General features: G+C 36.8%; 1 protein-coding gene across 1 annotated transcript in view; it reads right to left on the bottom strand.

The window, feature by feature from the left end:
• WDR41 (WD repeat domain 41) overlaps window positions 1–23,561 on the bottom strand; it is a 43,827-nt gene extending 20,266 nt beyond the window's left edge. Inside the window, exons 1-6 of the mRNA XM_020902685.2 lie at window positions 23,319–23,561; window positions 21,061–21,176; window positions 5,682–5,730; window positions 4,351–4,482; window positions 2,053–2,115; window positions 1,175–1,286 (exon numbers count right to left, since the gene is read on the bottom strand). Of these exons, the coding sequence (XP_020758344.1) occupies window positions 1,175–1,286; window positions 2,053–2,115; window positions 4,351–4,482; window positions 5,682–5,730; window positions 21,061–21,176; window positions 23,319–23,369 (523 nt within the window). The 5' untranslated portion in view covers window positions 23,370–23,561. The remainder of the gene's footprint in view (window positions 1–1,174; window positions 1,287–2,052; window positions 2,116–4,350; window positions 4,483–5,681; window positions 5,731–21,060; window positions 21,177–23,318) is intronic.
• Between the last annotated feature and the right edge of the window lie 1,426 nt (window positions 23,562–24,987).

Consider the following 24,987-nt stretch of genomic DNA (forward strand, 5'->3'; position numbering starts at 1 on the left):
GAAGGCAGGAAGAAAAGGGGATGACAGAGGATGAGATGGTTAGATGGCATCACTGACTCAATGGACATGAGTTTGAGCAGGCTCCAGAAGTTGGTGATGGACAGGGAAGCCCAGCATGCTGCAGTGCATGGGGTCGCAAAGAGTCAGACATGACTGAGTGACTGAACTGAACTGATAATAGTTGTTAACATTATACTGTCATCTATTAAATGTGTAATAGTATTATGTCTAAAAGACAATGTATGTACCTTAATTGTAAAACACTTTATTGCTAGAAAAATATTAACCATTAGCTGAGCCTTTAGGCAGTCATTCTTTTTGCTGTTGGAGGTTGTGAAATATTACAAGAATTACCACAATATGACAGAAACACAAAGTGAACAAATGCTGCTGGAAAAATGGTGCCAAAAGACTTGCATGATGCAGAGCTGCCACAAACAATCTGTAAAAAACGCATCATCTGCAAAGCCAAATAAAGTAAAGTGCGATAAAACAAAGTATGCCTGTATTCTTTCTAGGATGACCATGGGTTCATTTCATTACTTTTAGAAACAAAAATAGTTAATAGTGGGTCACATGATTTTAAGGTTACTGTCATTTAAATTTACTCATTTACACTTAAATATTTTTACTCTGAGTAAATTTTTATTCTTTAAGTTCCTTGATACCGATTTAAGTCAAAACTGATTTTTTTCTGAGAAAACAGAATTTGGTTTTTACATTTGCACATGAATGACATTTCCTTAGTAAAACCAACTGTAAAATGAGGGCATCCTTAGGACTCTATGCAAAGTCTGATGACCCTACAAATGAAGAAAATATTTTTGTAAAGTCATAAAGATCTGCTGCCAGGTGTCAACAGGCTCATCAAACTCAGTTTAGGACATGGTCCAGGAACATATAAGAAAAGGTTTTTCTTGTTCAGTTTTGAGAAATTCTGTTAGAAGGGGTGAAGAAGCCAAAAGAAGGGGAAACTTCTCCTTCCAATTTGAAATGGAAATATATTTTACACAACCCTTCACCTGAATTGGAAAATACGGCTACATCTTATATTCAGAATTAAAAAGAAAAGCTCCTATATTCCTATTGTATTCATGGAAAGTCTCTTTGAAGATTCACTGTGTCTTTATTTTAGAGTCTATCATGGTTCACAAGTACCTTGATTTGTTTTTACCTGTATCAGAAAGGTGACTTGTCTTACACAGAAGATCTAATTTTCGGTTCCACACACACAGGTCATTCCCACCAGAGAGCCAAACGTCTAGTCTCTGAAGAACAGCTAAACACTGCAAAATTCATGCAAAATATTTTATCAGTTTAGAAATTCAAGCATTAAGTGGTTTTAAAATATGTCCACAAGTTGATACCCTTTCCCTTCAAGAGATCAGTAATCTTCAAAGTAAATGAGGAAACACTACTTCATTTTACTAGTATCTTTCCCCAAGCATGCTGAAATTATTGAAAAACCATGGCACTTCCTGAGAACATTTAAGGTAGTTTCTTCTATAGGAATGAAAGTAGCCAAGTCTTATCCAAGTTTGTTTCTCCAACATGTAGCAGAGTTTCTACCAATAATAAGCCCCAATTAGTATGTTTATAAAATGAACCTAAGAGTAGCCACAAAAGATTTTGTTCTGGAACTAAGTAATGACTGTTAAATTATGATTTTACAGAAAACAGACAGTGAGGCACAAATAGCTCCATGTTTCAATTTTAAAGTTAAAACAGAGAAAAACAAAAAGACTAGCTACTGCCATATCACTTGGAAAGTAGTATCCCTTCCTAGAATTACCTACTAGAAACATACTAGGTACTACCTTTTTCCTTATCTTACTATAGAGATTCACCTCTTGCTCTAATTTAAAATTCAAACATTCTAGCATTTAATATACATACTCCCCCAAAATCTAGACTTAGAAGAATCAAATGACTGTAGGTATGAGTAGAAGAAATAATTTTTAAAACCTACAAAGATAATTTCATCTAAATCATTAGATAACTTTTTCTGAAATAAAAAGATTATTACCATAAAGTATCTGATTAAGATTTTACCTTTACAGTAGACTGGAAGCATGACACTTTCTGAACTTGTCTACCAGTATCACAATCCCATTCCTAAATTTATGTTAAGAAATAATTTCTAAGCAAAATTTCAAAAACTTAATTATGAGATAACTTTTATAATTATTAATACAAATATTGCACATTTTATGTAGAAAATATATAAAGCATAAAGTATTTTGTGTTTATACTACTACAAAAATCAACTTAGCATAGCAAGCTTATAATCTAAAATAAGTTTTGATGTAAATTTTACTACAAAACCATTTGAAAATACCAACAGAATGAATGGTCTGAATATAAAATCTTTATAAAGCATTAAATATTACACTATAAAAAATTTAACTTTTACTCTCCAAAACAGTCTATCATAATCTAATAAACACTGAACATAAAATATTTATACTAAAAACTATCACATCCATTAATTAACATTAACTGAAAGCTCCCTCAATGTGCCTGGCATGATTTTACTAGTTATCTTAATTCAAAGAAGACAGTAACCAAATACCTATATCCATATTTAAAATAATTTCAAGACCTCTCATAAAAGGTCCAAGATTAGTCTGACTTAAGGAGCATAATGATTTTCAAATTTTTCGTACCATTTCCTATGGTAAGATATACATTTTATATGAGAACACATTTACATATAAATATATATACACACACAAATATGGACTCATAAAATTAAAATTTGACCAAAGAAAAAAATCCACCCTCAGCATTTTATTAATGAAGTTATTTAATAACAAATACCCAAGCATGTAAATTTAAAATCCATTTGAATAAATGGAAGTACTAACAAAGCAACCTGAAATTATTTTTAACAAGAAAAGTCATTCAGCAAAGGAAATTATTCTAGCACTCACAGTGGAAGTTTAGACTGATACTGTCCCAGCTACCCATGTCTGTACTGTAATAGTAACTTTAACAATTATCTCTAAATAGTATTCTAGTACCTTAGGAGCAGTCTAATAAAAAGAATTTTATATTCTATTTTTGCAGAGATTATCCTGATACTGAAAACAAACAAAAGAGTTTTAGTCCATGCCTCAACAGAACAATGGTAGCACATCACTGTAACCTAAACATACTAAGTGCATTTTATGCCCCTGATTATGCAACACTGTAATCACCACAATATGTCATTTTATCTCCACCTAAATCTTTTTGTGAATTTCTACCACCTACTGGCAATCTGTCTAAAAATCACTTCAACTGACAAGCTTATGTAAATAAAGTGTGTCATAAAGTATGTCTTGGTTCTACAGAAGCCTAAGAAACACCTACACCTTTGGGCTTACTCCAAAACTCAACTTCACTAACACCTGAAGTTATTTAAATAGAATTCTCAGATAAGCACAGACTTTTTAAAGCTAATCTATGACACCTTAAAAAAAAAAGCAATGAAAGATTATCTATAGCACTCAGCTATAGCCTTCATAGATCAAATTCCTCCTACAAATATAAAAAGGCTGTTTAAGAAAAATATTTTATGAGAGCAGTATCGCAGAGTGATTCAGAGCTCTGACTCTGCAGTCAGACTACTGCCTTTGGCCCTATACAGGCTGCATGAACTTGGGCCATTTACTTAACCTCTCTGTGCCTCTCTTATTTATAAATGAAAATAATAAAAATATTTATTATAAGGGTTAAATGAGTTAATAAATGCAAAACAGAACAATGCCTGGCACATACATGCAATTTATAAAACATTACTATGGCTGTTACATCTTAAATTTTCAACTAAAAGTATAACGAGGGAAGGTAATATACATTTTTTCATTGTTTTAAAATACTAAATATATAAAACACTGAGCACATGGTAATTCACTTTTCTGCCAGACTTGGATTGTCAGAAGGTTCTTATGGGTTGGGACTATTAAGTTTCTTTTGCGGTACAATGAGCATATAAGAAAATGTGAATTATTCTCCAGTTCAACTCATCTTTGTTTCTCTAAATTGAAAAGCAAACTGAGATGATAAATATTTTTAAGTTTACATTCTTCCATTTCCTCCATCTTTTGTAATTTATATAAAGCTGGGAAGAACAGCTTTAGTTATGGAGTTTCCATCAACAATAAGCCTTAACTTGCTACTTCCAGTCTAATTCTTTTCAGACATCTAATACTTTTAATAAGAAGCGTCTTATGAAGGCTAGAACAAAACCATTTTTGCTAAATCATGAATGTACAGACAGGCCTCAAGAGAATAAAGACTAATAATGTATGTACTGGTCCCTTGGATCACCACAGCTATTTCACTTGGTTCTAGATTTAAGGATATAATAACTGTTCTATCAGCAGAGGCCGTCAAGATCAGTTGATTTTTTTCTTCACAAGTTTCCAAACAAGGCAATGTAATAATAGCTGTTATCTTTTGAGTGTGTCCACTGAATTCCAAAAGTTTTTCTCCTGTCTGAAATATCAATAAAAATGTTAATAGTACTTTATATTTTATAACTTAATTTTAAATGACAACATTAAGCAAAACCACCAGGTAGAAAATACATACATTCCATTTGAAATTAGATTTTATAATTTAAGCAACAGGATCTAAACAGATACTAAAAGAGTAGGCTTAAACAATTTAAAATACTTTCTAATAGAAAATAGCAGATTGTTGTAGGAAACTTTAAGGAATACTCTTTCCATATGGTTTTAAGGTTATAATTATGTAAGTATAAAATATCAGTAACTTAGCAGGGAAAATATAGGGAGTCTTCATTATCCAAATATTATTATCTCCATCTTACAGCATTGCAGAAGAAAATAAAAGCCCACGTAACAGTAACAACTGGACATACATACCCAGTAATATATCAACCACTCATAAAGTCAGCACTGACTCTATTTCTAATTAACATCAACAGCTATTCCCACCCATCCAATGTCTTCATCCACCAGTCTCTCACTGACTTCCCAAGTAGTAAATACAAAAATGCAATGTAAATATAACATAAATTTCAAATCTCTCCAAGGTTGCAGGATTTCATGATGTATGAGATGAATGTAATGTTAAACTGTGTCCATCACAGGCAAAGCCATTGAAAAATGAGGATCTGATGGAGTCAGACTAGTTAACAGTCCAAACAAGGGTGAGTAGATAAATGCTTCAAAACAGAATACTTTGAGAATCCAAGGATTAGGAAGAGAGGACCTAGAGAAATTTGGTAAAGCCTTAAATATTAAAAATAATAATAATAATAAACCTTTTAATACATTACTATTAAAGTGAAACATGGGAAGAATACTATGCTGTCAACAATTTAGAAAAATTCAGAAAAAATTGTCAATTTGGAAACACCTGTCTCTCACAAAAATCAACACCTGATTCATTTTCAGAATCAGTACATAGCTGCTAACTTAAATTTTGCTTAATTAAAATTAAGACATTTATTTCCATAATTTAGCATTTGTTTCTCAGAAAAAATCTTAAATAAAAAACTCTATTATGAAACATTGGTCCTCATTTTTTCATCCTAAGCAGCCCTTTTCAAACATTAATTCAGCTCAGTCTACCGATATGCAGGCTTATCTCCAGGTAATGTTTATGAATGCATACTCAACTATAGAGTCATGTCTTTGTTACATAATCCACATAGAATCAATACACACCTGGGCATTCCACACAACTACAATTCCATCATCACCAGCAGATGCAAATCTGGTTAGAGAAAAAAGGTTAAGAAAAAAAAAATCACTGATGACATTTAAGTGTTAAAATTACTAAGACTAATCAGACCTTAGGGACTTCCCTGGTGGTCCAGTGGATACGACTCCTCGCTCCCAATGCAGGGGGCCTGGGTTCAACCCCTGGTTGGGCAACTAGGCCCCATGTCCCACAACTAAGAGTTTACATGCCACAATGAAGGCCTGACGCAGTCAAATAAATAAGAATAAAATTTTTAAAAAAGAATTACCAGACTTTATTCATAGTATTCTGACTTAATCAAGGCACATTAAGTTCTTTAAGCCAACTTAATAAATCTTTATAGAATACTTTCTAATTTTTATGTCGGGTACTGAAAATCCAAGAATGAATAAGACCATTCAGAGAGTTATAATAAATAAACTGCTAGATTAAGAATAAGGGAAATCTATAAATGATCTTTAAAGCCCTTCCTTTAAAATTATATGATTAAACCCTGAAGTGACATGAAACAGAGCTGAGGAAAAGCTACAGTGACAGGAAGTGATATTCCAGGAGTAGACCAAAGGAATCATGTCCTTAGATTCCTTATTGTCTAGGTAAAAGCATCTAGATATTTTAACTCTACTATATTTAAAGCCAGTATCTCTCAGTTCTGTGGTCTTTCCTGTGGTCAGCTCTGTTCCTCTCAGTTCTGTGGTCTTTCCCCATAAATATTGTGTCCTTTGGTTTGGAAAGTTTGGTTTCTGTTTTGGTTTTTTTTTTAATGAATATGCTTGAAAAAGGTAAAGGTAAGTTTGCTTCTTGGCATGAAAAAAGAATTGTAATGAACTAAATTATAGCTTTTCTCTACTCTTTACCATCCACTGACTACAGATTAAAAACAACCATCTATATTTTGTAGAGTAGAAAATAACCATGATACAAACACTATCAAGAAAAATAATTTGTACAGGATTATTCATCACAATGGCTGAATTATAATAAAATCAAGATAGCATTGTTCTTAAGCAGTGTCCCAACACAGTGGTATACAGCAGTCACACTGTAACCATGTCAACTGATTTGTTAATAATGTACTACACGAGTGTGTAAATAACTCATGGTGAATCAAAATCGATTCAAAGTTGTTCTCCTAATACCACTTTTTATTCACTTGAATTCAAGGTCTGCTTTTCTGAATGGGAAAGAAGGAAGAGGTATTATTGAGACCCAGCTATGAACTGCATCTGGTTATGGTTAATAACCATTAATAAATGGTACTCCACGAGCAGCTATGGTGTTTAGAAAATGTGTACTTTCATGCAAGATTGTTAGCGTGTTTTCACAAAAATCTGGGCATGCCTTAAACATCTTCATTAAAGTAAACACTGTTAGCTGTGTGTGCGCCATTGGGAGAAAAGTAGAAAACTACTTGAGGACACAAAAACTATTAATGCTTTGGCCCTGAGAGTCTCTGTTATATTGAATTTTACCCTATAGAGATCCACATAATCTTCCTACTTCAGTCATATAACACTTTCCTTAACACTCCAAACTGAGCTTCAAGTTCAAATTTCTCGTGCTCAATTTCAAAGCCTCATACATAGCTATTGTCCTCTCTGGTTCTGATAATTCCCCTACTCAGTACCCGCTACAGAATCTTTTGATGACATCTTCTACCTCAGGAGCTAAGAGATTATCCAGGAGATGGGAAATTGGCCTAATAGAGTCTGACAGAGTTCATTAGTAACTTTTAATAAAGAACTACTTATCTTTTTAAGAGAAAGGACCTTTTAAAATGTCTTAGTTAACTAGATAGAAACCATACAAAGAATTATTTTTAAACCCATACATAACATTTATTCTGTTTTCAAAATGAAATATATAAAAGATATGGAGACTAAATCAAAAACAATTTTATATTTAAAAACAATTTCTTATGCTTAATTACACAGACTGTCTGAATCAGAATACTAAGCAATGCCTTAAATATCAAAAATATTGCTGGATGTCAATCTTTAACAGCTTATGTTTCTAGGGCTATTGATTTCTTTTTACTTGTACCATGATGATGGGGAGGGCAGAACTCAAGGTCTTAAGATTTCTTTGATATAAAATATCAATTTCTATTGATTCTTGAAACTCTTATAATTGCTTTTCTCCCTTTTAGCAGAGTACAGGTTTAAAATATACTTTTTTCTAGCCCTGATTTTTAACTTCTCATTATTGCTTTATTATGTCTGAATTTCATGACTTCACAATGAGAGATGATTGAATGGTTGAGAGTTTAGAAATGAGATACAGAGCATTTCATCTCAAACTTTAATTCAATCAGTGGTGAACAAAAGTTAAATCTAAACAATGCTCAATCTAAACAATGTTCAATAGTAATGTATGAATCCACAGCCCATTTTTTTCTTTTATTGTTCAGAGGTCAATTATCCAGTTTGTGTATTATTCAGGCTTTTCAATTCTCATATTCTATTGCACCCCCCCTTTTTTTTTTGCCATTCCAGTATTTATTATTACCTGCTCTAAAGAGGAAACATGAAACTTTAAAACACAAACCAGTTTGACTTTGTTACATACCAGTACCAGCCATAAAATAACTAATAAAGGGATGGAAGATCATTCACAAATGACAATTATCCATTCTCCTAGCATGGATAACTGAAAACTAGCAGCAGTGTATCAGCTTATCTTAAATCAGTTTATCCTCATCAGTCAAGCACACACTCTGCTGCTGCTGCTAAATCGCTTCAGTTGTGTCCAACTCTGTGCGACCCCATAGACGGCAGCCCACCAGGCTCCGCCGTCCCTGGGATTCTCCAGGCAAGAACACTGGAGTGGGTTGCCATTTCCTTTTCCAAGCACACATTCTAGCCATCTCCAAATGAGAAATGAAAATTCAATCTAAGAATCCCTAACAGCAAGATACACTGTAACTATGAAAAGAAGTAAGGAACAATAAAAGAAGTGATTAAATGCCAATAATGTTTAATATAGTCAATGGAAGAAAAAACAGGGGCTATACTGCCATACAATAATATACAAAAAATTTTTTAAACACTTTATATTAATAGAACCCAAAGATTCAAGTCTAAAGTTAAGAGTTTAAGAGAAATCCTTCTTTACTGATACACACACAATAGTAAGATTTCATATCATTTGTTAGAGAAATGCCAAAATCAATTATATGTGATTCTTATTTCAAGATCTTAAAACTCAGTGATTGTTTAGAAATATACTAAAGAAATATAAGACATCAGCTGTAAGACATACTTTTATGTACTATTAAGGAAAAATGCTGTTAGTTATAAATGAAAGACACCAATTATATGATGTATCCAAATTATAGAGATGTTTCAGTACCAAAAATAGGCTTTTTAGAATCAATGAAATTTAGTAATTATCATATTTATTTATCTTTCCAATATGGCACTTTCCAGTCTAACACATTTCTGATTACCTCTAGCAGGTTTAAAGGACTAAAGAAATAGTCCTTGTTTCTTGGCATGAAAAAAAGGCTGTAATGAACTAAATTATAGCTTTTCTCTACTCTACCATGCATTCACTACATGGCAAAAAAACAATCATCTGTATTTTGTAGAGTAGAAGACAATCATGATATAAACACTATCAAGAAAAATAATGTGAAAAGATGCTCAACATCGCTCACTATTAGAGAAATGCAAATCAAAACTACAATGAGATATCACCTCACACCAGTCAGAATGGCCATCATCAAAAAGTCTACAAACAATAAACGCTGGAGAGGGTGTGGAGAAAAGGGAACACTCTTGCACTGCTGGTAGGAATGTAAACTGATATAGCCACTATGGAAGATGGTATGGAGATTCCTTTAAAAACTAGGAATTAAAACCACCATATGGCCCAGCAATCCCACTCCTAGGCATATACCTTAAAGAAACCAAAATTGAAAAAGACACATGTATCCCATCGTTCACTGCAGCACTATTTACAATAGCTAGAACATGGAAGCAACCTAGATGTCCATCAACAAATGAATGGATAAAGAAGCTGCAGTACATGTACACAATGAAAAATTACTCAGCCATAAAAAGGAATGCATTTGAGTCACTTCTAATGAGGTTAGATTACACACAGTGAAGTGAGTCAGAAAGAGAAAGATAAATAGCGTATTCTAATGCATATATATGGAATCTAGAAAAATGGTACTGAATAATTTATTTACAGGGAAGCAATGGAGAAACAGACCTAGAGACAGACTATGGACATGGGGAGAGGAGAGGGGAGGAGAGGGTGAGGTGTATGGAGAGAGTAACATGGAACTTACATGACCATGTGTAAAATAGACAGCCAACGGGAATTTGCTGTGTGGCTCAGGAAACTAAACAGGGGCTCTGTATCAACCTAGAGGGGTGGGATGGGGCGGGAGACGGGAGGGAGGGGATAAATGTATACCTATGGCTGATTCATGTTGAGGTTTGACAGAAAACAAAATTCTGTTAAGCAATTATCCTTCAATTAAAAAATAAATACATTTTTTTAAAAAGGCAAAAAAAAAGAAAAATAATTTGTACAGTGGTTGACATAATAAAAGTCACAGTGGCTGACTTATAATAAAATCAAGAAAGCACTGTTCTCAAGCAGTGTGAATAAGCAAACATTTAAGTGTTAAAGGGGCTCTGTAAAATAGATTCCTAAATAGTATTAAAGTAACCTCACTTTTTCCTTTTATTATGACTAAAATACCAACATACTATCACAACAAAAACAGAAGTTCAAAATATGTAAAGCCCAGCTTACGACATACCAAAATAAATTTTATTTTCCTGTCTCATTCTTATGCATAACCTTCAAGTTTTCTCAACTTATTAATAATACCAAGTCTTTAAAAATAACTCAATGAGACTATAAAATTAAATGACTAAGCAAAAACTATACACTTGAAAAAAGTTTAAAAAATGAAGTGTGATTTCTGAAGCCCTATAGCAGAACTTTTAGAATGTTCCATCCTCTCCTCATTATGAGAATTAAATTGATTGTGAGAGTCAATGATTTACTTATTCTAGAAATATTTAGTAAGTTTTAACTATACATTAAGCATTAATTTTAAATATTTATATGCTTGATCCGGAGAGTAAAGATCAGTGAGATAAGTTCCTATCCTTGAAGGGCTCACAGTCTGCAGTATGATGGAATGCTACAGGGTCCAAACTATTAGTCCACTGAGAATTCTGTTAGGCTTATTTCAATTTATAGGAAACAGTTCCTGTAAACACCTTCCTTTGGATAGCTCAGCAAAACTACTCTCTTTCTTGCCAACTGTGGGTTGAAAGTACAGCAAAGGTTCACGAAGATTTGTATAAAATAAAGTATTTCCACAAGTAATTCCTATGGCCATCACTTAAGTGCTTATTTAATAGTTCTTATTCAGAAGAATTTATTTTAATTAAATCAAAGGTGCTACAGATTCAAATATAACCTTAAAGGACATTAAAAAAGATAACCCATAAACCTGAACATAAACTTTCATGTATTCAATATTTACATAACCATAAAGCACTGGAAAAATAAAAATAGAGTATTATTATGACAATGAAAAAGTACCCTTCCACCAAATCCACAAGTACTTTCTAATCATAAAGCAACTAAAATAGTATATAGTTTTTATAATGCAGTAAAGTTGAAAAATGCTAATACAATATCAGAAACCAGACAAAAATAAAAAAATAACAAAATGTTCATTTAAAATAAACATTTACTTATGTTAATGCTAGATTACTTGAAGAAAATTAGAGAAGTCTGTAGACAGAAACTTGTAAGAGAAGCTGAAGGCAACTTCAAAGCATTTTCAGGAACCATAGGTACTGATGTTGCTGACCCTTTCATGATCTACTCTAGCATCAAAAAATTTTTCCCTTGACTAAGTAACACAAAGAGTTGGACTCAACTGAGAGACTAAGCACAAGCACATGTATTTAATTAGCACAATTCTAATATAAACATCTCACAAATAGAATAAAGATGGAAAAATCCCATAGTTCCCACAGTTACTTGCAAAGGTAAAATCTTTGATAAGCTTTCCCCTCCCCCAAATCACAAAGTTAAACTACATCAAGTTTATAAGTATTAGAATACAAAAAAATCTGTGTGACTTAAATTAGTGGGAAACTACAACACTCTGAGCTCAAATACCTGTGAAGGAACTTCTATTAGAGAAATATCCTTGGCCTCTCTGTCCCACTGAGTAATAAATACGTTTAAGAGAATGCATTGAGTATGCTCAGATCAGACCCTTCTGGGTTCTCTGAGATTTGTCTGTTCACAGTGAGGGAACAAGGAGGGCATGGCAAGCCACTCCAGTACTCTTGCCGGGAGAATCCCATGGACGGAGGAGCCTGGCGGGCAGCCCACGCAGTCACAAAGAGTCGGACACGACTGAGCGACTAAGCCCAGCACCGCAAGGAAACATTCTGGTTTGCGCTTATTTTGAAGGTAAACTTACATCTGAGTGGGAAGCTTGCAAATGTCCAGTTGTACCAGCAATTCAGTGAATAAGTCTACATAACTCAGGGTGAAAATCAGGAAACCCACTGTGGTTGTATATCAAAGCTACATCCTTTAATCCAGCTTTTTGCTAGCTGGATTGCTAGCTAGTAATCCAGCTATTAAGCTGATGGGTTCATGTCTATGTGTGTGATTCCTGCTTCTAATAATACCAAAGAAAAAATATGCTGAAACAAAAATAGCCTTTAAATTGGAGGTTTTTTCTCTATATATCAAATATATATCATTTTAAACTGCTCATTATGAAGAATTTAAATATATATAAAAGTGAGAACAGTATAACAAAAATCTCTAGTACTCATCACGTCTTCAATAATTATCAATTTACGACCAATAATGTTTCATACCACAGTCAATACCCGCCCCCCCCTGCAGATTATTTTGATGCAAATCCCAGTCACCATATTTCATTTCATCAATAAATACTTCAATATGTATTTACATCACAACTAAAATTAACATGTAATTCCTTAACGTCACCACAATGTAGTCAAATTTGTCTCACAATGTTTTTTAAGTATATTAGAAGTAAGATCGAGTGAAAAGTGAAAGTTGGACACTCAGTTGTGTCCAACTCTTTGAGACCCCATGGACAATACAGTCCATGAATAAGGCTCATATACTGCAACTGACTGATTTATCTCTAAAGTCTCTCTTATTTTATTGATTCTTTTTTCATATATTTTTTTCCATGTAATTAAGCATTTGTCTTCAGAGTTCTCACAGTCTGGATTTTGTTAACTACCTTCTTGTGTTGCCATTTGATATGCATCTGTGTCCTTTGTGTCTCTAGTAAACTGAGACATCTAGAGGCTCAATCATAACTTGGTAAGACTACTTCATTAGGAGTTTATATACCCCAACTACAATTTCTGGCAATCTTGTGTGTGTGTGTGTGTGTGTGTGTGTGTGTGTGTGTGTGATCTTAACAGCTATCAATAAGCATTGCCTAAATCTGTTATTCTATTAGAGATGGCAAAATAATAGTCAAATTCTATGATTCTTCCTAGCTTGAATTCTTCTATAAAGAAAATGTACTCTCATCAAACATTACTGATCTCAAGACGGAGTTTGTATAGAAAGGCAGTATAGATCTTGACTTGCAGATACCCCTTCAAGACAGGACTAGCTGCCCAGTTATAAAGAATGTGGTTAATCTGCCTTCAAGTGTTGACTTCAGAGTCCATTTTGGCTTTCAAGCTGAAGTTAAACTATCTCTTTGGAGAAGGAAATGGCAACTCACTCCAGTATTCTTGTCTGGAGAATCCCATGGACAGAGGAGCCTGGCAGGCTATGGTCCATGGGGTCGTAGAGTCAGACACGACTGAAGCAACTAAGCACGCACGCAAACTATCTCAGCTGGCCCCCAGTCCCAGGTGGGCTGGGGTGGAAGCCAGGAAGGTGGCGGAAGCAAGCAATGCAGGTTAAACAGTCCTAGTTATTTCCCTAATGCAGGACCATCTAAAGAGCATTCTTTCCTCCAGAGCTCCATACTGGGCTTACAGACTTGGTCAGATCTGCATCACAGTTTGAGATGGCTCCCCTAGTCCAATCCTGCTTCTTCCCTTCTTTTCCTTTCCTTCTTCCCCTTCTTCCCTTTCCTTTCGGATTTCTAACAATCCTTTTTCATGCTTAACTCCATTTTATTGTCTACTTCCCAGGGAACTGAGGTATTAGGAGGATCTAAATGGTCTTGACTACTGATTTCTATTCTCTAAATGTTATTCTTAGCTTTAGAATATTTTCTTAAAGATGTAACATATTGTTCACTGTAAGTAAATTATCCAACTGTACTGTTTGTCTAGATCCCTGTGAATGTAGAGCTTCACAGTCATCCTGGGGTACACTCTGTCTCCAGCCTGGCATTTCATGGGTCATCTGATTCTTTTCCAGTCATGATCACCATCCTACATAACCTTGTCTGTTTCCTGGAGAAGCAAGGGATGGTCAAATGAGCAACAGAGAAAACTATTCTTAAAATGTGTTATGAACTCAGTTTAGTTTAATGTGTAAAATGCTAGAGTATTACATGCAATTTTAGCACAGTCCATTTTTTGGAAGACTCTTGCTGAGGCTTAGCCTTCTTTAGTGATCTCCCAATCAATATGACCCTCACTTCATGTTCAAAAAATACTAAAGAAGAAAAGAAAAGGCAGCTGTCTGTTAGGTTATACAGGATTTATTTGGTATCTTCAAAAACCAATCTGAGAAAATTTTCCACTCACTGGTTTTAGCTGAGCCACCAAGAAAACAAGAAAATCCTTCTGCAAAATTCTCAATAAAATGATATTATCTAAAGACCTGAAGCGTGAAACCTGGATTACAACAGTTGACCAAAAATCCAGAATGTGATGTCCATAAAAACTAAATAAAAACGTAAAAGGAATAATGATATAATATTTAAAAACTGTAATTTGTATCTCTGTAATTTGACAATGCATAAATAATGTACATATGTAATGGTAAAGCTATATCTGAACTATCTAAACTACTAAGAATGAAAACATTGCACTCTTCTGTTTATAACAGTTACAACGTTTGCATATTTTTTATGTATTTCTTGCCAATATTGACTCTTTCGGGTTTTTTTAAAGTACACTACAGAATTAAATTTTTTCAAACAAGAGATCAAAAGTTCTTCAGGTCTGCAACTGAGTGAAAACTTCATACCTAATTATATGCAAATTCTGACATAGTCATGACTTAAAGACAAAGAATTAAATGTGGTTCATATAGTAATATGTTCACCTGATTGCAAAAGCCAAAAAAGTTGGCCTTTTTAAAAAATCTTTTCTAGACATTTAGATTCACTGTGGTATACAATAAACATGACCACCAATCTCCCTCCCTATATCTACCACCTTCTGCAATAGGATTTAGTTCCTTCTCCCATCAAGAGATAGAGTTCATTTATCAACTTACTGAATTCATGCCAGCTTCTCACTTGCTTTAACCAATGAAACAGCAGCAAACATACTGGAAATAGACTTGAAGAGTTTTACACTGGGGCTTGCACTTTTACTGGTATTTATATTCCATTTCTACTGAAATAGCACTCAAGCAACCACATGGAGAGATCCCCAGTCATCCCAGCTGAGACCATTCTAACCCTGCCAACCCCAACTCATCCACCAGGTGACCACATAGGCATACGTGAGCCTAAACAAGATCAGCTGATCCTGGCACAGACAACAGAACACATTAAGCTGGGCCTACCCACATGTCACCCCACGAAATAGTGAAATAAATTGTTTGCTTCTGTTGCTATTGTTCAGTTGCTCAGCTGTTGTCCAACTTTTGTGACCCCATGGACTGGAGCAAACCTGGCTTCCCTGTCCTTCACTATCTCCCAGAGTTTGTTCAAATTCATGTCCATTGAGTCAGTGATGCCATCCAACCACCTCAACCCCCTGCCACCCACTTCTCTTTCTGCCCTCAATCTTTCCCAGCATCTGAGACTTTTCCAATGAGTTGGCTCTTCCCATCAGGTAGAGCTTCAGCATCAGTCCTTCTAATGAGTATTCAGGGTTGATTCCTTTAGGACTGACTGGCTGGATCTTCTTGCAGTCCAAGGGACTTTCAAGAGTCTTCTCCAACACCACAGTTCAAAAGCATCAATTCTTTGGCACTCAGTCTTCTTTATGGCCCAACTTTCACTCCATACATGACTACAGGAAAAACCATAGCTCTGACCATATGGAGCTTTGTTGGCACAGTGATGTCTCTGCTTTTTAGCACACTGCCTAGGTTTTTCACAACTTTTCTTCCAAAGAGCATGCGTCTTTTAATTTCATGGCTGCAGTCACTGTTTGGGCTGATATTTGACAATGCAATAGATAACTCATATTCTCTTCTATAGCTCTGCACTACTGACAAAACATTTACTACATCACTGAATAAATGAAGTCTACACAAGTGGTAAAGAACCTGCCTGCCAATGCAGGAGATATAAGAGATGCAAGTTTGATCCCTGGGTCAGAAAGATCCCCTGGAGAAGGGCATGACAACGCACTTCAGTATTCTTGCCTGGAGAATCCCATGGACTGAGGAGCCTGGGAGGCTACAGTCCATTGGGTCACAGAGTCAGGCACAACTAAAGCGACTTAGCCCTCACACAAGCACCACACTGGGAAAATGCAATCAAGGATCAGTATCTGTACAATGATCATTACTCTATGAGATGGCCTTTTCTTCAGATTCTTCAAACTATGTAATAAGAATAGTCAAGAAGACATTTTGCAGGATAGCAATCAACATGAAATCTTAAAATCTGAGGAGCATGTGTTCATACAGTAATTTGGCTTAGCTTGTCCCTGGTTTCTAAAGGAGAGCTGGGTCCCTCAGACCTCACCTGAGTTTATGCTAACGACATGCCTCATGGTGGACCCTTAGACAATGTAAAGATGGGGACTGGCCATGTGGGAAATATGAACCATGTAATTAGGGGTTTGGGACTTTGAGCCATGGGATATCATCCTGACCTCCCAACCTGGGGGCTCAGGGAGGGGACAACAGGTAGAGAAGGACTGGAAATTGAATTCAGTCATGTGGCAAGTAAGTGAAATAATCATTCCCATGTAATAAAACCCCAATAAAAATTCTGGACACCCAAAGTTTGAGGGAGCCTCCTCATTGGTGATACACATTGATACATTGAAAGGGGGATGTGTCCTGAGGACACAGAAACCTTGCATTCAGTATCCCTCTAGACCTTTACTCTTTGTATCTCTTCATTTGGCTAGCCCCAACCATATCCTTTATAATGATACACATGGCTAACTAACACATGAAAAGATGTTCAACATCACTCATTATCAGAGAAATTCAATTTAAAACCACAATGAGGTACCATCTCACGCCAGTCAGAATGGCTGCTATCAAAAAGTCTACAAACAATAAATGCTGGAGAGAAAAGGGAGTAAAGAAAAGGGAACCCTCTTAAACTGTTGGTGGGAATGCAAACTAGTACAGCCGCTATGGAGAACAGTGTGGAGATTTCTTAAAAATCTGGAAATAGAACTACCATATGACCCAGCAATCCCACTGCTGGGCATACACACCGAGGAAAAAGACACATGTACCCCAATGTTCATCGCAGCACTGTTTATAATAGCCAGGACATGGAAGCAACCTAGATGTCCATCAGCAGGTGAATGGATAAGAATGCTGTGGTACATACACACAATGGAATATTACTCAGCCATTAAAAAGAATGCATTTGAATCAGTTCTAGTGAGGTGGATGAAACTGGAGCCCATTATACAGAGCGAAGTAAGCCAGAAAGAAAAACACTAATACAGTATATTAGTGCACATATATGGAATTTAGAAAGATAGTAACAAATGACCCTATATGTGAGACAGCAAAAGAGACACAGATATTCTCTGTGGGAGAAGGTGAAGGTGGGATGATTTGAGAGAATAGCACTGAAACAAGTATATCACCATATATGAAATGATCACCTTCCCAATTTGATGCATCAGACAGGGCACTCAGAGCTGGCGCACTGGGATGACCCTGAGGGATGGGATGGGGAGGGAGGAGGGGGGGTTCAGGATGGGGGACACACGTACACCCATGGCGGATTCATGTCAATGTATGGCAAAATACTACTACAATACTGTAAAGTAATTAGCCTCCAACTAAAATTAATTAATTTTCTAAAAACTGTAATCATAAATATAGTGCTTTCCTGAGTTCTGTTAGTCATTCTAGAGAATTATCAAACCTGAGGGGGGAGTGGGAATTTGTAGCTAATTGGCCAAAAGTGCAGGGAGCCTGGGAATCCCAGAAATTGCAGCTGTGACTGTGGTGAAGGGACTGTTAAACAGGACTGTCCTCTTAACCTTTAAAATTCAACACAACTCCAGACAGTGCCAGAATTGCACTGTACGTGGGACAATCAACTAAACACCAAAGACATAAAAAGAGCAGAGAAGACAAGGTTAAAGGACATTAGCAATGATACTGAGAACTGGAAATAATCACAGTAGCAGTCACTCACTGAGTCCAAAATGGATGAAAAAGAATAAAGGTGGTATCAAAGACAAGAGAGAAAATTAAGAGATGACAGTGGAATAGTTGATATAGACAAGAGAAGTGGAGTTAGGAATTCAGGATGGCATGCAACATGTACAGTTAATAGTTGAGGGAGTCATCCATTCATTTAACAATTATTAGTTACCTGCTACATGTAAGGCACCATGCCAAGTACTAAAGATACTGTGGAGAATAAGGAAAAAAGAGGTCCCTCACTCTCATCTAGAGAGAAAGATAAATATTATACAGTTACACAATTAATTGTGTAATTGTTATCTGTGATAGAGGCTACACAGGATAAGCATATAGTTGAACAGAGGCTTAATAAAACAGATATACAGATCAATAACAAGCTAAACCTATAGCCCAAGACCTATACACCTTCTCTATTAGTAAATATACTAAACACAATAAATGTTAGCAAGGAAGTATAGAGTAAGGTACATTTTCCCATGCACCTAATCAATCAATCTATGACAAAGGATGCAAGACTACACAATGTCGGAAAGACAGTCCCTTCAACAAATGGTGCTGGGGAAACTGGACAGCCACATGTAAAAGAACGTAATTAGATCATTTCTTGGCTCCACACACAAAAATAAGTGAAAAATGGATTAAAGACCTAAATGTAAGATCGGACATTATAAAACTCTTAGAGGAAAACATAGGTAGAACACTCTCTGACATAAATCACAGCAAAATCATTTTTAACCCATCTCTCAGAATAATGGAAATAAAAGCAAAAATAAACAAATGGGACCTACTTAAACTCAAGAGCTTTTGCACAGCAATGAAACAATAAACAAAACAAAAAAAACAACCCACAGACTGAGAGAGAATATTTGCCAATGATGTGACTGATAAGAGATTGGTCTCCAAAATTTACAAACAGCTTAAGACACTTAATAGCATCAAAACAAACAACCCACTGAAAAAATGGGCAGAAGACCTGAATAAACATTTCTCTAAAGAGGACATACAGATGGCCCATAGGCACATGAAAAGATGTTCAAAACTGCTAGTTATTAGAGGAATGCAAATCAAAACTACAATGATATCACCTCACACTGGTCAGAATGGCCATCATCAAAAAACCTACCAACAACAAATGCTGGAGAGGAAGTGGAGAGAAGGGAACCCTCCTGCGATGTTGGTGGGATTGTAAATTGGTATAGGCCATTATGGAGAACAGTATGGAGATTGCTTACAAAACTAAAAACAGAGCTACCAAGTGACCCTACATCCCACTCCTGGGCATTTTCCAAAGACAAACACGCCCTGAAAAGATACATGCACCCCAATGTCCATTGCAGCACTGTGTACAGTGGCCAAGACACGGAAACAAGGTCAATGTGCACTGACAGCGGAGTGGGTAAATAAATCAGAATGCACAGATGTGTGTACACATACATATCCACATGCAAAGAGCGAGAAATGTAGGGAGTATTACTCAGCTATTAAAAAGCATGGAATAAGGCCAGTGCAGCAACATGGATGGACCTAGAGAGCATCATACTGAGTGAGGTAAGTATGAAGAGAAGGGGAAATATCGTATGACATCCCTTACATGTGGAATCTAAAAAGAAATGACACAAATAAACAAAATAAAACAGAAAGAGACTCACAGACTTAGAAAATGAACTCATGGTTGCTGGGGGCAAGGGATAGTTAAGGACTTTGGGAAGGTCATGTACACACTGCTATATTTAAAATGGATAACAACAAAAACCTACTGAATAGCACATGCAACTCTGCTCAATGTTGTGTGCCAGTCAGGATGGAAGGGCGTGTGGGGGAGAGCAGATATATGGATATGTATGGCTCAGTCCCTTCACTGTTCACCCGAAACTGTCACAGCATTGCTAACTAGCTATAACCCAGTACTAAATGTTTTTGGTGTTAAAAAAAAAAAAAGAAAGAAAGAAAAGAATAAGGTACATTTTGAATAACAAAAAATTCAGATTAAATACTTTCCTAATCTTCCACTGAAAATAGTACATTCCCGGGAGGTACCTGGTATTTAAACATTTTGTGTGTATGTGATGTGTGTGTGTGTGTGTGTGTGTGTGTGTGTGTGCGCACTCACTCATGCCTGACTCCGTGACCCCCTGCGCTGTAGACCACCAGGCTTCTCTGTCCATGGGATTTTCCAGGCAAGAACACTGGCTATTTCCTTCTCCAGGGGGTCTCCCTGACCCAGGGACCAAACCCACACCTCCTGCGTCTCCTGCAGCGGCAGGTGAGCTGTTTACCACTATCCACCTGGGTTGGTTCTCAAATTTAGATTCACCTTTACATACAGTTAAAACTCCCACCAACATTTTAAAGCCATATATTTCCTTTAAACTAACAGTATTTGTTGAATATTCAAAACAAGAAGGAAATGGCAACCCACTCCCATATTCTTGCCTGGAGAATCCCAGGGATGGAGGAGCCTGGTGGGCTGCCGTCTATGGGGTCACACAGAGTCGGACATGACTGACATGACTTAGCAGCAGCAGCAGCAGCAAAAACAATAACAAAAAAGAAACCCCAAACCTTGAACAAGCAAAAATAACCATCAAATCACCAGAAATGACCCTAACTTCTGAGCAAAAAGACTTCAGACACACATTTCATCAAGCCACTGAGGTCAATTTCTACTAAATGCTATTACTGATCAGTTCCAAAATTTTTAGAAAAGCTGGATTAATTCGGAAGTTGTTTTTAATATAAAATTCCTAAAACTCTTTTCAAACAGTAGTCAATTGAATAACCAGAGCTGCTTACCTGTAGTCATCTAACCGTACCAGATACCGTACAATGTCATGATGAGCTTTCAGTACAAGCAGTTCAGTGTAGGGGTTCTGGGTTTGTTCTTCACCTATTGTCTGTAAAGGAGATTTCTTGTAATGGGGGAAACAGAAAAAAACATAAAATGATTTATGGTAAAAGATCATGTTGGACTAAAACTATATGGTATACATCTAAGAACACAAGATTTTAGAAACTGTAATATATGATATCCTAATACTATATATTATTTCCCCTAATATTAAGTAACTGCCAATTTAACATAAAACATTTCTCTTAGCACAAATCCACATCATAAATTTAAATCTTTTCAGGTCAAAATAAATTTTAAAAGAGGCATTTTGTTTTATGGAAATTATACCTCAATAAACCTGATCTAAAAAACTAACAGGCCAAACCAACACAATATTTTAAAATGAACGTTTCTCAAAATGTGGTATAAATACAACTCTAAGTCAAAGGGGTAAAATATAACATAGACTAAAACAGTGCCTACCCCATTACAGGCACTCGACCCATGTACTGAATGAACAAAGGGAAAGTGAAATAATTCAGTCAATGAATTCAATAAATTCAACTTTGGACAATATTGATAAATTGGTAAATTTACACAGTATGATGCTTAGTCCTAAGACCTACACACCTTTATTTCTATTTGAAAATATATGAGTGGCAGTCCATACGCCAGACACTCTATAAAGGCACATATGGCTTATAACTCACTGAATAATTCTGTAAGGTAGATCTTACCAACTCCATTTCTATAGTCAACTCCAGTACTATTTCATGATAAAACTTGTTTCCTTAACCTCTAAATTGTAGCTTCTCAAAGGTGACAATACTGACATTTTGGACCAGGTAATTCTTTTGTTGAGGACTTTCCTGTGCATTTCAAGATGCTGAACATCATTCCTGGCTTCTACACACTAAATATCAATAGATATCCAACCTCTCCCCAAACCCCTCAATAGTGACAAATAAAAATGTCTCTGGACATTACCAAATGTCCTCTAAGGGGCAAAACCATCCCAGTAGGCAAACAGTGCTTAAACTAGAAGCCTAGATACTAAGTTCTTACATAATGAATGGAAAATCACTGGTTCGAATAATGTACAAATTCACAGCAGTTATAAAACACAAGTACTTTTACACGAAATATACAATTTAACACTCATTAATGTTTTTAAAAAAATCCACTCAAAGCAGTAATTTTTTCATTTATCCCATCGCCCTTCTAGCAGTGGTTCTGATGAGAAAAAGCAAATGCAAGAAGTTTGAAAACTGTATACTACTTCCTCCAAATGAAAATTTGCTAAACAGGGCAGAATTAGTTAATCAAATTCTATGATTAAAAAATAATTGGGTTAATAAGGAGCTGTCATATATATCACACATGAACTAGTCAATTTTCCACAATTCTTCCACAATCTTTAGAATTTAAGTCTATCTGTAATAAACCTAATTTTAAATAAGAAATACTTTTTAAGATAACGATAATAAGCCTCAACTGCAAAGATATGAGGAAGTTAAAACGGAGAAGACTGCTTACAACGCAAGTTTTTCTTAACAATCAAAAATATTCCCTATTAAAAAAAGAGAAAATTCAACATGAATCCTATTCTTGAATAGCATTTGAAATAAATTCCAGACCTCAATACTTTCCAGGTTCCAAAACTACTTTATTCTCAACATTTAAGTCTATTCGGCTATTCAGGCCCATGAAGAAAGTGTGACTATGGAACTCAAAATAGATAATTCGAATATAATTTTAACTTTTAAGCAAATTATTGATTTTTAAAATAATCACATCTTTTTTGGTTTCACAGAATTAATGAAATTAACTTCATATTCCCCGAGCACGCATCAGCTGATGTTGAGAAGTGACAAAGTATCAAACAAACCAAAAAGTGTAAATCTGCAGTCACACGACTTACTCTCTACTAAACTGAATGCTTTTTATTTAGAATGAGACTGCTTTAAGCAGGCAGAAGACTAGTTGGGCGTCCTTGATTAAGTCGTCGGACTCCATCAGTTTCCGTCTCCACATTTCCTAGAAGCGGGGTCTACCTCTCAGGGAAAGGGCCCCCCACCCCCGCTGACCTCGCCCTCGGAACCCGCAGGCCCCGCCTCCGCCGGGTCTCCCACGTCCGGACGCGAGCCGGGCTCAGACAGCAGCCACAGTTCGGGCAGGCTAGGCCGCTGCGGCGGCAGGCAGGGTCCACCCGGGGATTTACCTCGGCCAGTCCCTGTGGTTCTCGGCCTCCCCCGATCAGCCATCGCAACATCCGGGCAGCGACGGCGTCCCGCGGGCCCCAGCCCAGGTCAACCCCAACTCCGCGCAAGCCCGGCCTCTTCCTGGTCCCCGGAGAGCAGCACAGCGCACCCTCTGAAACCTGCCGGCTCAGGTCTGCCCGAAAGACCCGTGAGCGCGAAGTGGAGCCCACCCCAGAGGGAAGACTTTTGTCCCCAAAGAGCTACCGTACCCAGCTGCTAGAAGTTTGCTTTAGGGCAGGCGCCAGAAGAGCAGCAGCCCAAAGCTAGGCTGTCCGCGGAGGGTCAGAGGCAAGCGCTACACCAAGTGAGCACGCGCGGGGCGTCGCCCGGTTTGCCCGCCCAGATTGGGTCGTTGGCGCGGTCCCTAGTGGACGTGCGTGGCGCTGCAGCTGGAGCCAGCAGAGCAAGTTCATGCCGAGAAGAAATACTACCCTCCTTTTTCAGATGGCTTGTGCATCTTTTACTTGGCGTGGGGATCGGGAAAACTTTCCCTCTCCCCGCGGTTTCCTAAAGAGCTGCCTGGAGAAGGTGTACTTCCCTAAGCTTTCATCTGGACTAATCCAGTGGCATATGCGTACACCAGAATCTAAGGAATACTCTTCTGATCTAGAAAGCACTGGTCCAGATTCCTCCCTTGCTTTTTTTTAGAGCAGCTGGGGAAGAATCTTATGAGAGTATACTAGAGAAACCTCAGGAAAGCAGAAAGAGTGGGAAGTACTAAGCCTTCATCTCTCCACCTAGACAACAACTGTACTTGACAGAACCTGTTTGAACTATTCAAAAGACTCTGAAGAATCTTCTCCAACACCACAGTTCAAAAGCATCCATTCTTTGCCTCTCAGCTTTCTTTATGGTCCAACTCTCACATGCATACATGACTGCTGGAAAAACCATAGCTTTGACTAGACGAACCTTTGTTGGCAAAGTGATGTCTCTGTTTTTTAATATGCTGTCTAGGTTGGTCACAGCTTTGCTTCCAAGGAGCAAGCGTCTTTTAATTTCATGGCTGCAGTCACCATCTGCAGTGATTCTAGAGCCCAAGAAAATAAAGTCTGTCACGGTTTCCATTGTTTCCCCATCTATTTGCCGTAGGACCGAAGTGATAGGACCGGATGCCATGATCTTAGTTTTTTGAATGTTGAGTTTCAAGCCAGCTTTTTCACTCTCCTCTTTCACTTTCATCAAAATGAAAGTGAAATAGTAACTATTTACTAGTGAAATAGTAACTATTCACAAGAGTTATTTTAGGACAAGAGGTCCTGGTAAGGAACATGGAACCAACAAGCCATCATCAACCAGAAGAGTTTGGGAAAGGTCAAAAGGAGACATGCCCTACTGACCTCCTAGAATCCTCTTCACTGGCATTCATCTTGGTTGAGCAATGAGGGTGCCACCAGGAAGGACCCTAGGTCCTAATGATTGGCCAGAGACATCCCAGAAACTAACCCATCACCAGAAAACCAGGGACCCCGAGCCACATGGCAGAGCAGTCCTCCTGGGTTCCTTTATCCTCCTGCTCTCCACAAGGCACCCCTTCCCAATAAAGTCTCTTGCTTTGTCAGCACATATGTCTCCTTGGACAATTCATTTCTGAGTGTCAGACAAGAGTCCACTCTTGGGCCCTAGAAG

Source organism: Odocoileus virginianus, chromosome 6, assembly GCF_023699985.2.
Source record: "Odocoileus virginianus isolate 20LAN1187 ecotype Illinois chromosome 6, Ovbor_1.2, whole genome shotgun sequence".
NCBI classification, from domain to species: Eukaryota; Metazoa; Chordata; class Mammalia; order Artiodactyla; family Cervidae; genus Odocoileus; species Odocoileus virginianus.